Genomic DNA, 16,453 nt, shown 5'->3' on the forward strand with positions numbered 1-16,453 from the left:
ACACACACACACACACAGAAAGAGCATAGGTGAAACTGTGCAAGAAAGCGAGACACTAGATCTAGATCTGTCTGTCTGCATGTTGCCTACTTACATGGACACGACTGCCAAATAGTCTCGGCCCGCTCAAAATAACAATCACCGAGACTTTCAGTAATTCCATCGCGTGACGTCTAACCCTCGTACGTCATAATGTGACGTCAATGTAATATGACGTCTTCAAATGTTAAAGTTTCTACCACAGACATACACACATACGCACAGACAGACAAAAGTTAGCATCGCATAGGCTACACTTCGTGAGCCAAAAACAGGTGGAGTATGCTTCGCGGAGACGAGTGTGACCCGTGAAGGTTTTCGGATAATTATGGTTAACCAAGACTATCTGAATTTAGTCTCGCCGATGACTGTTTTTTTGAGTTTATCCTTCAATTTGATGCTTATAGATGGACTACAGGTTTATATATCGCTTCACGCGACTTGTTTTACATTTCGTCAAGTTATGTAAGTTCAGAATTGTATTATTAAATTTGTTACAGTCATAACATTCTAAAAATTGCAAATAATATTAGTACCACTTTTGATTACAGATTCAAAAGTCATTGTATTGTATCCTTTCGATTTCCTGGATCCCAATGTATAAACAGATATGTCATGCTTAGTGTGAAAATCTGCTCAAATGAGAAATCGCCTTTTTTGTTCATATGCATCGCAGAGGCAACCCGTCTCGGTCTTCTGCTTTCGGCTAGCCAAATCTCACTAGCATTGTTAATGACTCGTCCCTGGTTCCAATGTTGATCTTTTAGTTTCAAATCAACTTAATGTTTTATTATCGCTTCACATGACTTGTTCGGTATTTTTTTCGCTGTCATGATGTCACCATTTAGAGGGTAGGGTTACATTTTCAGGTATTTATTTCTAAGAATATGCAACTTTTTTTCCAAGATCGTTTTATTTTCATTGGTCAATGATTCTACTTTAAAAAAAAAAGAGAAATGGAGTGCAATTAACATTGTTACTTTTTGAAGGTATGCTCATGACGTGCATCACAGCGAAATAGCAGTTCAGAAGAACGGAATTCCCATAATTAGTCCTTATTTGCTGCTTTTTTCACTGAGCTCGGACATGATATTTTGCTTGCATTGTTATTGCTTAATTTATTAAAGCCTCTGGACAATATTCTTTGAATAAATGGTTATCCAATTCTGTTTAAGTCTATCCCTTTGATTGATAGAGTACTGTAACAAGATATCACATTATGTCGACAAGAATGCGTCTGCATACAAGTTTTTGTCTTGATTCCATCCAGGAGGATGTAAGGCTTTAATAAAAACATTATTTCAAAGGTCTCTGTCAAGATTGATTTTGTTGAAAAAAAAGGAAGTCTGATTGAAGATTGTGAAACCTGCCATAGGCTACACTTCGTGAGCCAAAAATAGCTCGCTTGAAACTGTCTAAAATAAAAATTCCTGTCATTTAAAAATTACACACCATGAAAAATCATTATCGACGATCGCGGATGTTTTGTTTGATTTCCCTTTTTCTCATCCAGCTATGCCATACAATAGGCCGTGAAAAGTAAGATATGCGCCGAAATGGCTACGATCTGCTGGCCGATGATGTATTGTGTAAAAAAAAAATCCATCTCACACGGCATAAATAAACCCCTGCGCCTTCAGGCATGGTACTGAAGGAATGGCAATTTCAGCTGAAATAAAGCCGGGGGTCCAGGGGCAGCGTCCCGTGTGGGGGTCAGGGGGCAACGCCCCCTGAAGCTGACAACTTTTTACTAATTCAAATGTGTTTAGTGCCCTCTCCTTGACGCTGAGAGGGATATAAGTGAAAGATAACAAGGCTTGAGTAAGAAAAAATAATCTCTAGTCAATCAGCAGATTTTTTTCGGATTTTCGTTTTCGGCGGATTTCCGCCGATCGGCGGAAGAGTACCATGCCTGGCCTTGAATATGTGCGCGATATAAATTTGCATAAAAAAAATTATCATAAATCCCTGTGCTTAGAACTGTATTCCGTGGTACACGCGATATAAGCCTCATATTGATTGATACACACACATGCGATATCAGAAAACATCTTGCCTCACAATAAACACCAATCGCAAGTCTTGGGCGTACACACAAAACATAGCACCACAACAACAACAGGTACCACATTATCTTTTTCAAACACTCTTCCTCCAAACAAAACAAGCACAACACTGCAAGAGGCCAACAGACAAGCATAATGATACAAAGCATCATTTATTCAGATTTTGAAAGTCGACTGCAGGTCCGGTACATAATGAACACAGCTAGATTAAAAGACAAGATGACTTACGATCCTCATCTCATCATCCATTCTTTTAAGGACTGATCACATCGCTGCTGATTGTTACACTTTTTCCGTGCCACCATGAATACGAGCTCGAGAATAAAAAAAAAAGTGTGCATGTCAGTTCAATGGAAATAATTGTGAACATTTAAAGAGTTGCGTACAACGATTTAAGTATGCCGTGGAATTAATTTTGTGACTGCCGGAAGCTCTACACATGTTGCCCCTATCTGCAGAATGCATCTCACAAACTCCATTTCCCAGGTTTTAAAAACAGACGAATAAAAAAATCTGAAGACAAGGAACTCAATAGAAAAATGCTGACAATACTTTGCTACACAAATGACAAAAATATATGGAATATGATGAAAGTCATTGTTTTCCTTTACTGTGCAGGGGCGTAGGTCACCCAAACACTACCGAAATGAATTTTAACACCCATAAAATGCTGGCGACACTTAAAACTGGCAAAATTACAATTGTAGCCATTTTTGTATCTACCATCATTCGTTACCGTATCCACACACTCACGCATGCACTCAACCACACCATTTCACATGCTTGTCTAGAGATGGCCCCAAAATACTGTCGAATTGTTGGTGGGCACAATGCCCTCCCGAAGGGCAGAAAGAGATATTCCTTTTCATTTCACATCAAAACCCCAAAACTTAACAGAACAGCTATAATGTTAAAGCAAAAGCAAAGCGTTGAAACTGTTAGCCAGTCTCAAGTATCTTGCCGTTGCTTACGAGGAACAAGTCTAATACTAAGATAAAGAGGGTAAAAAAAGATAAGACCAGGATAAAGTGGAAAAACAATCTCTTAGCTGAAAACCAAAAGCACCAAGACGAGGCCAGCGATATAACATTTCAGTTCGTTTGACACGCAAAGACAAAGGTTTTCCAGTTGTGTGCAGGAAGCAAACGGCAAATATCCGCTTAACCTCCCATCAGCCGCAAGAACAATAAGGGAAATGAACTCCCATTTGCTGATCAATTCGTAAGGATGGCAAAACTTCTGGGTCGCTCATGATTGCCCTCCACGGCACAATAATCCAGCAAAATGATTCTGATCTCAGAAACTGGAGAAGAACGTGATCAAGATGCCATAACTCGGTACATTAACTCCACAAATTGAAGATGAATAGGACAATGGCACGATTAAACCAGAAGAAAAAAAAACCCAACATCCTCTCTACTTCAGGAACTCAAGATGAATGCGAAACGACTTCCAGATTTTCCGACCATAAAACCGGGCGTAGCAATGAGCAAAAACTGACTGGCAGAGGCTTCCAGCAGAAGACGCACAGGGTTCCAATGTTTACACTCACCGCAATTTGCAAGAGGCCAAGTATTCCATCAAGTTGAGCAGTAAGTCCGAATGCCAACACAGAAAGTTCTAATTGTCAAAACACTCAGGAGTGTGCTGCACAGAATGATATCGTACGTGTCATGGACGAGCGGAACCACCGACACAGAGAAGAGCACCTATACTAAACTTTTTGGATTTATTAGGACTGCCGACATGTACATCCTTATCAACTGATCAAAACTGGATAAAATGTGTTGGACGATTTGCATCTTTATGCACACACTTAACAATGTTGACTCAAACTGAATATTACAGAGGGGAAAAAAAAAAGAAGCTAGTAATGAAGAACTGCTTTGATTGGTTAGGAATCAAGACCGCAGGATCAATGAAGCAGGCACTGAGGTTTCAATAAACCTGGGACGTGATGTCGTCGATGGCCTGTCTCGCCTTTGCAATGGCACTGCCACTGCCAATGAGCTCAACATCTGTGTACGCTCCATGGCCGTCACGGGACACCTGCAAAACAACAACAGTAGTTGCAATACATGCATGCCCACAATACAACTTTCCATCTGGTTGTTTCTTAAATATAGCGTTGGTGTGTACTCAAACACAAACGACAACCTTGTTTTCGGCACCTGCACAAGTACCAAGTGCAACACTAAAAACAAGCAGGACGGCCATATAAAATAACCTATTCCAAATATTTAATTGATTGGACTTCCTGTATATCAAAGCTGCCAAGTTGTGCCTATTCTGAATTTCTCTGAATACTTTACATTTTGCCGCATCGATTTGGGAGGCAATTTTATTTGAGCGGAGGTCATGTCACCCTTATAAAATAAATCTTTGAATCTAAAAGTTTCAAGATGCCTTTAACTGCATAACAGTTTTGAATGAAAGGACATGGGCACACATTTCCTAGTGGGGGTAACAAAAATGTTGCACTTCTGCAAGTTTATCACGAACCCCTTTGCAGAAGCAATTCTGACTTAACATGGATACCATTTCCTGAATATCGTGTATGTTCTTGGGACCTTGGCTGTTCATAGTATCATTGCAGTAATCTCCGACAAATGTCAAAAGTTGCTGGTTTTAACCTAATCAAACTATTCAACCCGTTTTGATTAGCCATATTGTGTAAAAACCCTACAAAACAAAAGCAAATTGCCTGCTTCTTCCTGGGAACAATTTATTTGACACAGAATGATTCCCATGCCATGTCAATACACAATGTTCAGAAATAACTCGATTTTCAAGCAGTGCGGTAAAGTCAGAACCCCTTTTAACGACGACTGCCTTTCAAACCAAGGCAAAGTATGCTGCCGACCTGCCACAGAGCCGATCAACTATCTCAGATGTGTATATTAGGCAGTGTACGCTTAACCTTTTTTTTCTTTTGAAGATACATTTTTAGTTGCTGCAATGATTGTTGCCTACAGCGATCGCTGACAAAGTGTTTTAATCGGGTCAGGTGGGTTTGGCTTGAAACCACACGAATTAAGAAAACACATTCTTAGAAATCACCGCCAGCTGCTTCGTCTAGCTACAAAAGCTTGCAACAGTAAAAGGGGCTCTTTCTGTCAAACCGTTTAAATTACTCCCAGAAAATATCTATTTGCACAAAAAGTTGCACTTACGTTGATGCGGCAGCCAGTTTCATCCTGCAGCTCGCGAACCCTTGATCCACCCTTGCCTGCAACACAACAGTTCATTCCCTTGAACAGAAGCTTTTTCTCACACGATAAAGGAATGTATGTGGCTTCACATTCCTTAACAAGAAGGGCAAAGCCCATACGACTCACATGCTTGACCTTGACCTTTCATGACATACACTAAGAACTGCTTTACACATTTTTCCTACCAAAATACATGTGACCTTGACCCAAGGTCAAGGTCATGCAACACAAAGCTGTTAATTCAAGACATAGGAAGTACAATGGTGCTTCTACCATGAGATATGGTCACTTTTAGTGGTTCACTACCTTATTTTGGTCACATTTCATAAGGGTCAAAGTGACCTTGATCATATGTGACCAAATGTGTCTCATGATGAAAGCATAACATGTGCCCCACATAATTTTTAAGTTTGAAACAGTTATCTTCCATAGTTCAGGGTCAAGGTCACTTCAAAATATGTATACAATCCAACTTTGAAGAGCTCCTGTGACCTTGACGCAAGGTAAACCAAACTGGTATCAAAAGATGGGGCTTACTTTGCCCTATATATCATATATAGGTGAGGTATTCAATCTCAAAAACTTCAGAGAAAATGTGAAAAATGTGAAAAATAGCTGCTTTTTAGACAACATTTATGGCCCCTGCGACCTTGACCTTGCGTCAAGATGCTATGTATGTTTTTTGGGGCCTTATCATACACCATCTTGCCAAATTTGGTACTGATAGACTGAATAGTGTCCAAGAAATATCCAACGTTAAAGTTTTCCGGCCGGCCGGACGACTCGGGTGAGTACATAGACTCACTTTTGCTTCGCATGCGAGTCAAAAATGCTGTTTTGCCTACATACATTAACAGAAGACTGTGTCCTTCATCTGAAGGCACATCTTGTCGATCGCCTATGGCATATTAATTTAATGGTTTCGATTTTCACTCGGCAAAACATTAAAATAAAAAACTTATGATAGGTATTGCAAAATATACAGTGTAATTGTTTGAGCAAAGCTGTACTGCTAACAGCTAGAAGTGACAAGCCAATATAGCACAGGGGTGGGTTGCATGAGACGACTTAAGCTGGGCGGAAATGTGCTCAAAGTTGAGATGGCTGACTTTACGCCGAAAGCGCGAAAACCGGGGTGCATGAGCGGTCTTACAATCGTTGAGCACAGCGTTTCTTGCTTAACTTTGAGCCTGCTCCCCCCAGGCTTAACCAGCCAGTTGCCGCTTGCAAGATGATTTTTTTTTTAAAAACCTTTTATCTATGGTGCTATAATAGGTCCCACCAACGCGACGGAGTTAGACAACTTTCTTGTTTACTTCATCTGTGCCCAGCAACCAAAAGGTTTTTGTTTTCTTTTGGGTGAAATCATTTTTTATTTTTTATTTGTTGAAATATGTATTTATTTATTCAATCATTAATATATTTATATTTTGTTGTCTTTTTTTATTTGTTAAAAATCATCTTTTGTTACCTAATGCTGTCTCTAATAGTTATAAGTGTTTTATAATATGATTTTTAAAATTTTATTTATTTATTATTTATTTATTTTTAAATCTCACATAATATGACTGGTTTCTTTTCCTTCTATTTTGTTTTTATTTCATTTTTACATTTAGTCAAGTTATGACGGGGGAATCGAGACGAGGGTCGTGGTGTATGTGTGTGTGTGTGTGCGCGTAGAGCGATTCAGAGTAAACTGCTGGACGTATCTTTATGAAATTTGACATGAGAGTTCCTGGGAATGATATCCCCAATGTTTTTCTTTTTTTTGATAAATGTCTTTGATGACGTCATATCCTGCTTTTTGTAAAAGTTGAGGCGGCACTGTCACACCCTCATTTTTCAATCAAATTGATTGAAATTTTGGCCAAGCTATCTTCAACGAAGGCCGGACTTCGGTATTGCATTTCAGCTTGGTGGCTTAAAAATTAATTAATGACTTTGGTCATTAAAAATCTGAAAATTGTAAAAAACCCAATTTATTTTATAAAACGATCCAAATTTACGTTCATATTTTTCATCATTTCCTGATTCCAAAAACATATAAATATGTTATAATTGGATTAACAAGAAGAGCAAACGCTCGATCGAGTCACTTTCGCAGTTCTGAATATTATATGAGGCATCAGATGGACAGGAAGAAATTGCTATTCACAACACAATGAGTCACGTTCACATAAAATTTGAGCCCGGTCACTTTTATAGTTTCCGAGAAAAGCCCAACGTTAAGTTGTGTGTTGCCAAACAGAAAAGGCTAGTTATCTCCCTTGTTTTTCTGATAACGTTCGTAAAAGGCTACAGATGTAAATACTTTGATGTAAAGAATAATCCTACAAAGTTTCAATCACATCCGATGAACTTTGTCAAAGATATAAAATGTCTAATTTTTCCTTTGACGCTGACCTGTGACCTTGAAAAAGGTCAAAGGTCAACGAAACCATCGTTAAAGTGTAGAGGTCATGACTAAACAAAATATGAGCCCGATCGCTTTGATAGTTTCCGAGAAAAGTCCAACGTTAAGGTGGTGTCTACGGACGGCCGGCCGGACTAACACTGACCGATTACATAGTCACTTTTTCTCAAGTGACTCAAAAAACATTCCTTACCAATCACTCTGCCCACAAAGCTGGAGTCGATCTGCATCACCTCTTTAGCTCCTTCACCGCCTCCTGAAGAATAACCCCCACCACCACCGCCGCCGCCACCCCCACCGAAGCCACGACTACCCCCACGTGGGGGACCGCCACCGCCACGCCCACCTGAAAAGTTGTCTGAGATCGGACAAAGAAATGTTTAATTATTAAAAGCACACCAAAGAGTCTCCTCCACCACTGTAACTTACACTAAATGAATACCAAAATGAATTTAAAGAAAAAATGACAATTATAAAATAGGATGCTTTCAAAAACCTCAAGGGATCACAATAGTAACCTCCCAAAATGGCAGTATGGTCTTACTGTGAATCCTTGTTTATCAGACCAGTTTAGTCAGATCCTATTATTCACTTGCATTTTAACACTGCAATTCTTCATATACAACTACCATTACAATAGTAACCTCCCAAAATGGCAGTATGGTCTTACTGTGAATCCTTGTTTATCAGACCAGTTTAGTCAGATCCTATTATTCACTTACATTTTAACACTGCAATTCTTCATATACAACTGGCATTATGTCCTAGCTGACCTCAAATGTAAAAAAATGTACAAGCAAACAAACATTACCCCTGTCATCGCCACCCTCAAGGATCTGGTTGATCATGCCCCTAGCCTCGGCCATGGCATCTGCAGAGCCACGCAGCTCAACACGGCGAGTTCCGTTCCCTTCATCGTCACGCAGAACCTGCACAAAGTGTGAACACATCCCATGAAGGCCACACTTACAAGTCCAGGACTCCCAACCGAGAAATTTCTTATTCAATTTGTTCCAAAATACAGGAATGAGATTTCACAAAGCTGTTAGAGCTGACAAGACTGGGCGAATCGAAATTGAGAATGATCGTCCACTTGGCAAGTGTAGAAATTGAGTCTAGAATGAGGAGTTGGCTACTCACGGTCTCAAAGGTTTTACAATCACAACGCATGAATAAAGGCAAACACTTTATGACTTCGTCATGCCCCATTACAGTGGACAACTCCCCGATAGAAGACTTCATCCCCTTTAAGACCCCCTTATTTTCAAGGCCTGGATTAATCAGATTTTGTAGAAACAAGAAGGGCAAAGCCCATACGACTCACATGCTTGACCTTTACATGACCTTGACCTTCAGCTAAACCTAGCAATGACATACACTAAGAACTGCTTTACACATTATTCCTACCAAAATACATGTGACCTTGACCCAAGGTCAAGGTCATCCAAGGTCATGCAACACAAAGCTGTTAATTCAAGACATAGGAAGTACAATGGTGCTTATTGGCTCTTTCTACCATGAGATATGGTCACTTTTAGTGGTTCACTACCTTATTTTGGTCACATTTCATAAGGGTCAAAGTGACCTTGACCATATGTGACCAAATGTGTCTCATGATGAAAGCATAACATGTGCCCCACATAATTTTTAAGTTTGAAACAGTTATCTTCCATGGTTCAGGGTCAAGGTCACTTCAAAATATGTATACAATCAAACTTTGAAGAGCTCCTGTGACCTTGACGCAAGGTAAACCAAACTGGTATCAAAAAAAGGGGCTTACTTTGCCCTATATATCATATATAGGTGAGGTATTAAATCTCAAAAACTTCAGAGAAAATGGGAAAAATAGCTGTTTTTTTGGGGGGCCTTGTCATCATACACCATCTTGCCAAATTTGGTACTAATAGACTGAATAGTGTCCAAGAAATATCCAACGTTAAAGGTTTCCGGACGGACGACTCGGGTGAGTACATAGACTCACTTTTGCTTCGCATGTGAGTCAAAAAGGAGGGACCCACCGTTACTGTATATGATTAACAAATATTTGCTGTTTCACCTCAATAAAATAATGGAAAGAGAATTTTTTGGCTACAATATATACCCTGAACTTGATCCTTATGCAACCACACAAACAGCCACGACATTCGAACACAAAAATTTCATTGCAAGATATTTTTGTTCTGCTGATGAGATAAGACTACAACATAAATAAGTAAGAAGAAATAAAAACTCCAACACAGGTAACAAGCTTACTTTGATTCTGCATCCACTCTGGTCTTGAAGGTCACGAATCTTGTTTCCTCCACGACCTGAAACCATGTTTTGTGACATCTGATGAACTATTTCATGACAATCTACGAGTACGAAAGATATAATTAAAAAAAAAGTTGCAGTTACTCATGTTGCCCGTCACATGGGTGCCCAAAATGTTGCCAGGACTGAACATTTTGGAAGGCTGGGGTCCAGGCGCCGCTAAGGTTCCGGCGGGGTGCAGGGGCAGCGCCCTTGCTGGGGGGTCCAGGGGGGGCAGCGCCCCCCAGCCGAAAATGAATTTTAGCATTTCAGGGAGGGTTTAGGTGGGCTCTCCTGACTTGTAAATTTTAGAACAAGGTTTTTGGAGATGCATAATATATACATCCTGTAAACTTAAAGGTTTTTGTCACTGACCAGCTCAAAATTAAATTTAGCATTTCATGAGGGGGCTATTTGAGCCTCTGCTGGCTTTAAAACTGATAGCAAGCAAACAAACAAATGGGGGGGGGGGGGGGGGGAATGCACAAAATCAAAAACCTCTATACTTGAAGATGTTTGGTTGTATCACTCTAGCTAGGGGGTCTACAAAAACAAGTGGTAAACACATTTCAAAAAGGGTTTTTAAAAGCTCCTATGAGGCAAAAAAAAAAAGAAAAAAGGTGAGGTTACGGTAACCCGACCTACCCTATTATTAGGGGCCGACCCTATAACTTATTACATTTGTCCATACACACAAAAAAAAAAAAAAAACCCCGAGTGCAGAAAACGCAATGAAAGCGAAAGCGCTCGAGTCGCACACTTATTTCCCTGTCAAGTGATTTAATTTGTACACATTAGAAAAAAAAAGTTAAAAAAACCAAACGTGATTGCCTACCTTCCTACCCTATTTTTTTTGGCTATGTTACCTTAACCACACCTTTTTACATGACGTCATATCTGGCTTCTTGTAAAAGTTGAGGTATTGCATTTCAGCTTGGTGGCTTAAAAATTAATTAATGACTTTGGTCATTAAAAATCTGAAAATTGTAAAAAATAAATAAAAAAAAACAAGCTCTGAAAATTAAAAATTATGATCAAAATTAACTTTCCGAAATCAATTTAAAAACAATTTCATCTTATTCCTTGTCGGTTCCTGATTCCAAAAACATATAGATGTGATATGCGTGGATTAAAAACACGTTCAGAAAGTTAAAACGAAGAGAGGTACAGTAAAGCGTGCTATGAAGCACAGCGCAACCGCGCCAAACAGGCTCGCAACTTTCACTGCCTTTTGCACTAGCGGCGGACTACGTTCAGTTTCATTCTGTGAGTTCCACAGCTTGACTAAATGTAATTTCGCCTTACGCGACTTGTTTTTTTTTTTGGCCTAAGCTTAAACAAAATCTTAAAATTGGAGATGCACAAAAGTAAAAAATCTTGTAAACTTGAAGGTTTTTGTAACTAACCAGCTGAAAGTGAATTTTTAGCAATTCAAGAATTGCTATTTGAGCCTCTCCTGGCTTTAAAACTGAAAACAGCACATACTTTTTGGGGGGGGAGGAGGAGGGATGAATGCACAAAATCAAAAACCTTTATACTTAAAGCAGACCTGTTTACCCCCATAAGTGTTTTGGAGTAATGCTCAGCCCCAAAAATAGTAATCCTGGCACAAAAATAGTAATCATCCAGCATTCGTCGCCAATTACAACGCCGCGGCACATGACAACTGTGTCTGCGAAACGCAATCATGCACATTATATCCATCATTTACAAACAAAACACATCAGTCAGTTTTTGTAGTCATCATAATTTCAAAGAAGATCCCATCAAAAGCACATGCATCACTAATTCTTTTTCTTTTGCTCGTAGTAGGCCTTTTTCAGTGTGTCAAGCGCTTCTCTACTGTACTTGCGCTTGCCGAATGAGTGAGGGCGAGACTTCACCACTAGAATAAGGCTCTCCAGCGTCTCGTCAGACAGACATGATCTCTGGTCAGTCCTGTGCTTTTTCACCCCATTTTGCCATTAAAAAAACAATGCCAAACATGTGAATTGATTAAAAAAATTTTTTTTTTAATGAAAATCGTAGTCTTGACACGGATAGCGGAATGGCGTATTTTTTGCAGAAAATCGTAATAAATTACGCCAAAATCGTAAGGGTAAACAGGTCTGTTAAAGGCGTTTGGTTGCATCACTCTTTCTAGCGGGTCTACAAAAACAAGTGGTAAACAAATTTCAAGAAGGGTTTTAGAAGTGGCTTAAACAAAAGCGTAAAATTGGAAATACACATAATTAAAAAAATCTTGTAAACTTGAAGGTATTTGCTTTCATCACCTACTTTTGTCTGTTTAAAACAAATGTTTACTGCATTAAAGGAAAATCGCCATGCAAACAAAGCAAACACAAAATAACAGTCACCTCCCTTGTACTACACATTTTTACTTGTAGCTTATGATTTTATCATTGCAGGTGGTTTGTTTGCTTAACGCCCAGCCGACCACGAAGGGCCATATCAGGGCGGTGCTGCTTTGACATATAACGTGCGCCACACACAAGACAGAAGTCGCAGCACAGGCTTCATGTCTCACCCAGTCACATTATTCTGACACCGGACCAACCAGTCCTAGCACTAACCCCATAATGCCAGACGCCAGGCGGAGCAGCCACTAGATTGCCAATTTTAAAGTCTTGGGTATGACCCGGCCGGGGTTCGAACCCACGACCTCCCGATCACGGGGCGGACGCCTTACCACTAGGCCAACCTTGCCGGTATCATTGCAGGTGGTATATTCTCAAATAATTGTTGAACCATAGCTTGAACCAAATAAGAAACAAGTTTCAAGTCAGTTTGTTTCAATTAAATACCTTCAAAAGGGCTAACTGCTCAGGTTATAAAAGAAGGTTTAGACAAAAACAGAAACCGCCGGAGTTATATCCCTTGCTAATGCTATACACGGTCTTCCGATGCTTTTCAATTCATCATTTCAGGAGTTATATTCTACAATTATTGTTGAATCATAGCTTGAATTAAGAGAAATATGTTTAAATTAAGTGTGTTTCACTTGCAAACTTTCTAAAGGACTCAATGTATCAGAAGATAAATACCACTGGTTCACAGATTAGGAATGCAAATTTTTTCTACCACACCACTGAAGGTCTCTGAATCCCTGCAAGTGGGGTATACAAAGTTGTGGGTGAGCAGAGTTTTCAAATAGATAGCAACTAAGATGCCACATTCGCCAGGATGACATGACATAGCTGCTCCCTACATGTTGGTCAATTTGGCATTGATGAAAGGTAGTTGACCTGTTTACAGAACGGAGTGTAAACAGCTGCCAGGGATAAAAAAAAAATCAAATTCTTCATGGGACGGGGATATCCCACCCCTGCTGTCATAACGTGTGTGTGTGTGTGTGGTCGAGAGATACAGGATGGTTGGCACACGAATCAAGATTAAATTGCGATGCTCCATACTGTCGCTAGACAGCAATGGACCGATCACCCTTACTTGTATGGTGTGCAATTTTTGTCTGGCTTTTGAAAATACATGCAACCATTGATAATGATACTGTGGCTATATTTGAACTGTTAAGTAATGTAGATCAATCATGTGTCGCTTTCAATAATAAGGTTCATGCACTAACAGGCCCACTATTTCCTTTTTATGGAAACAGCAAGACATTGATAGCACTTCATCTTAAAGTAAACCCTTCAGAGATAATTTTCATTGCATCAGTTTCTATCAATTTCTCTTGACTTAATACTGCAATTATTTTTAACCGTAAATTTATATATTTGAGCTCTCAGCACATCAACACCAAGAACAGAGCTTTTACACTGAATCCTGATATTACATTTTTCAAATACTGCATTATAACCTATTTCTTTCTGTTGAGCTGTAGTTTAAAATGCGTCTTTTTTTAAAAATTTTGTTCCTTTATTTTTCTCTAAATTTTTTTCTTCTCAGCAGAGGAATGTTACTTTCCCAAAATGTGTAGCTTTTCTCAGAAATCCTCAGGTCCAATGAGAATTCCCATGACCGTTTCTTCACAGAACCGTTACGATCGACACATAAAGGCATCAAATTAACTATAAGCAGCATGTGTATTGCTACAGCTTTTGCACAGTCCCTGTGATCGATAAGTATTCTTGATAATTGCATACAGTACATGTTACTGTCGACACAAAAATGGAAAACTCCTTTGTGCAGCTTCCTCCTGGCTCATTTGGGATTCCTTGAAACCACATTTTGTAGCTCGTTACGATTGACGCACAAATATGAGCATTAAAGCAATCTGATCCGAATAAGTTTAGATACCAAAAACATTGACAATGCCATATAAATACAACCTTGTTCCTTGATTGATTGCTCTGAAACTGTTTTGCACTTGCGAGGTGATTACCTCGACTTGCATGACAATCACAACAGAAGACAGTGCTTACGTAATTTTTGTAGTGGAACAGTCCCAGCTATGTGAGATATAAATCCTTAGCTTACAATGCACAGACTTATATGAACAAATAGTAGTTTCTTTTTGCGTTGGTTAACTTTCATAAATAAGCGTTGTCTGGGAATTATCAAATTAAGTACGCTGCAAGTTAACGTCAAAATGTCAAAAACAGAATCTTAAAACTGCAAAGCTCTGTTTGCATTCTGAATTTTGCTTGTGAATGTCCCATTTAAAGAATCACCTTTTGGCACAGACTCCTATGCATTGCCGAGATTCGACTGAAGGTAATGGTAGTTGGGGGCTAGTGAGACCATGTGCTTTTGCTAAACTCGATTCTGCAGTCACCGAGGAAATATACTTATCTCCAAAATCCAGGGGACACAGCTTGAACGATTTCTGGCCAAAATAAAAAGCCACCATAGGAAACAGTTCAATAAAAAAACAAATTAAGCCTTAGTCATACAACGCACATGTGGTTCGTCCAAAACCATGAATTGGGTCAGTCAGATCTTTCTCCCATACTTTATTCATTTCAAATTTAGTGTGGTAAGGCTTTTGACTTACAAAGTTGAAATAACCAAGCAGTCACCTGCAACGTCCAAATGTGAAACCAACTTACCAAAGGCTTCTAATCTGCATGGGGTCGCACATAGTCACGGTACCGGTCGCACATGACGCTTACAAAGACCGGTTTCCGGGGCTTTATCATTACCAATTAAAACAAGAAGAGCAAACGCTCGATCGAGTCACTTTCGCAGTTCTGAATATTATATGAGGCATCAGATGGACAGGAAGAAATTGCTATTCACAACACAATGAGTCACGTTCACATAAAATTTGAGCCCGGTCACTTTTATAGTTTCCGAGAAAAGCCCAACGTTAAGTTGTGTGTTGCCGAACAGAAAAGGCTAGTTATCTCCCTTGTTTTTCTGATAACGTTAGTAAAAGGCTACAGATGTAAATACTTTGATGTAAAGAATAATCCTACAAAGTTTCAATCACATCCGATGAACTTTGTCAAAGATATAAAATGTCTAATTTTTCCTTTGACGCTGACCTGTGACCTTGAAAAAGGTCAAAGGTCAACGAAACCATCGTTAAAGTGTAGAGGTCATTGGAGGTCACGACTAAACAAAATATGAGCCCGATCGCTTTGATAGTTTCCGAGAAAAGATATAAAATGTCTAATTTTTCCTTTGACGCTGACCTGTGACCTTGAAAAAGGTCAAAGGTCAACGAAACCATCGTTAAAGTGTAGAGGTCATTGGAGGTCACGACTAAACAAAATATGAGCCCGATCGCTTTGATAGTTTCCGAGAAAAGTCCAACGTTAAGGTGGTGTCTACGGACGGCCGGCCGGACGGCCGGCCGGACAGACTAACACTGACCGATTACATAGAGTCACTTTTTCTCAAGTGACTCAAAAAAGTAGAAAATAACGTATGTCATGTACAATCCATTCACCAGATGATCGCAAGCTTCTTAACACGCATGGACACAACTTACGTTGCGTGATATGGACTAAACCACGAGATCTTTTGTTTGCTGCATGCCGCGCGTGTTAAATCCAAAATGGCGGGCGAAAAATTGGCACAAGCATGCGCTTTCATTCTTCAATCAAGGTAAAGCTCGTGTACATTACCCACAACAAATACATATGACCAAACAACAATTCAAACATAAGCAACCACGTGGTAGTAAATATGGGATGAACGACAAACGATAAACCGGTCATTTATCAGCGGTATCTTGATCAGACATGAGACACACGTGGTCCGCCATTATGGCGGTGTCTGTACACTGCGTCGCAATTATTTCAACGTACCAATGATTCTTCCACAGTCGTCAGCGGGCACGAACATGTCCTCAGAGCCTTCATCGTAGTCATCATTTCTTCTTTGTTGACCACCGAATCCGCCGCCGCCGCCTCTTCCGCCGAAACCAGACATCTTTTTCTGCAAGTAGGTAGGAGCTAACTGTCGGGGAAAAGAAGCGGAGAAACAATGACCGAATACCCGGATGAAGCGGAAGATGAAGAGGT

General features: G+C 39.7%; 1 protein-coding gene and 1 long non-coding RNA gene across 2 annotated transcripts; one reads left to right on the forward strand and one right to left on the reverse strand.

Moving 5' to 3' along the window:
• Positions 1 to 2,238: 2,238 nt before the first annotated feature.
• LOC138966859 (far upstream element-binding protein 2-like) lies at positions 2,239 to 16,425 on the reverse strand. Its single transcript, XM_070339227.1, has 6 exons — positions 16,238 to 16,425; positions 9,984 to 10,039; positions 8,542 to 8,659; positions 7,924 to 8,088; positions 5,279 to 5,334; positions 2,239 to 4,154 (listed from the first exon to the last, which is right to left on the reverse strand). Exons 1-6 carry the CDS (start codon positions 16,359 to 16,361, stop codon positions 4,044 to 4,046), a joined length of 630 nt encoding a protein of 209 aa, XP_070195328.1. The 5' UTR covers positions 16,362 to 16,425; the 3' UTR covers positions 2,239 to 4,043.
• Positions 12,040 to 15,843, forward strand: LOC138966862 (uncharacterized). The gene is made up of 2 exons (XR_011455781.1): positions 12,040 to 12,132; positions 15,141 to 15,843. It is a non-coding gene; the product is annotated as an uncharacterized lncRNA (long non-coding RNA).
• Positions 16,426 to 16,453: the final 28 nt, after the last annotated feature.

This window comes from Littorina saxatilis, linkage group LG5 (genome assembly GCF_037325665.1).
Source record: "Littorina saxatilis isolate snail1 linkage group LG5, US_GU_Lsax_2.0, whole genome shotgun sequence".
Taxonomy (NCBI): Eukaryota; Metazoa; Mollusca; class Gastropoda; order Littorinimorpha; family Littorinidae; genus Littorina; species Littorina saxatilis.

Coding starts and splice junctions, on each gene's coding strand:
- LOC138966859 (XM_070339227.1), bottom strand. CDS start 16,361: ATGTCTGGTTTCGGCGGAAGAGGCGGCGGCGGCGGATTCGGTGGTCAA. Junction 5,335..7,923: donor CTTTGTGGGCAGAGTGATTG/GTAAGGAATGTT, acceptor GTTGTGTTGCAG/GCAAGGGTGGATCAAGGGTT. Junction 4,155..5,278: donor AAACTGGCTGCCGCATCAAC/GTAAGTGCAACT, acceptor GTTGTTTTGCAG/GTGTCCCGTGACGGCCATGG.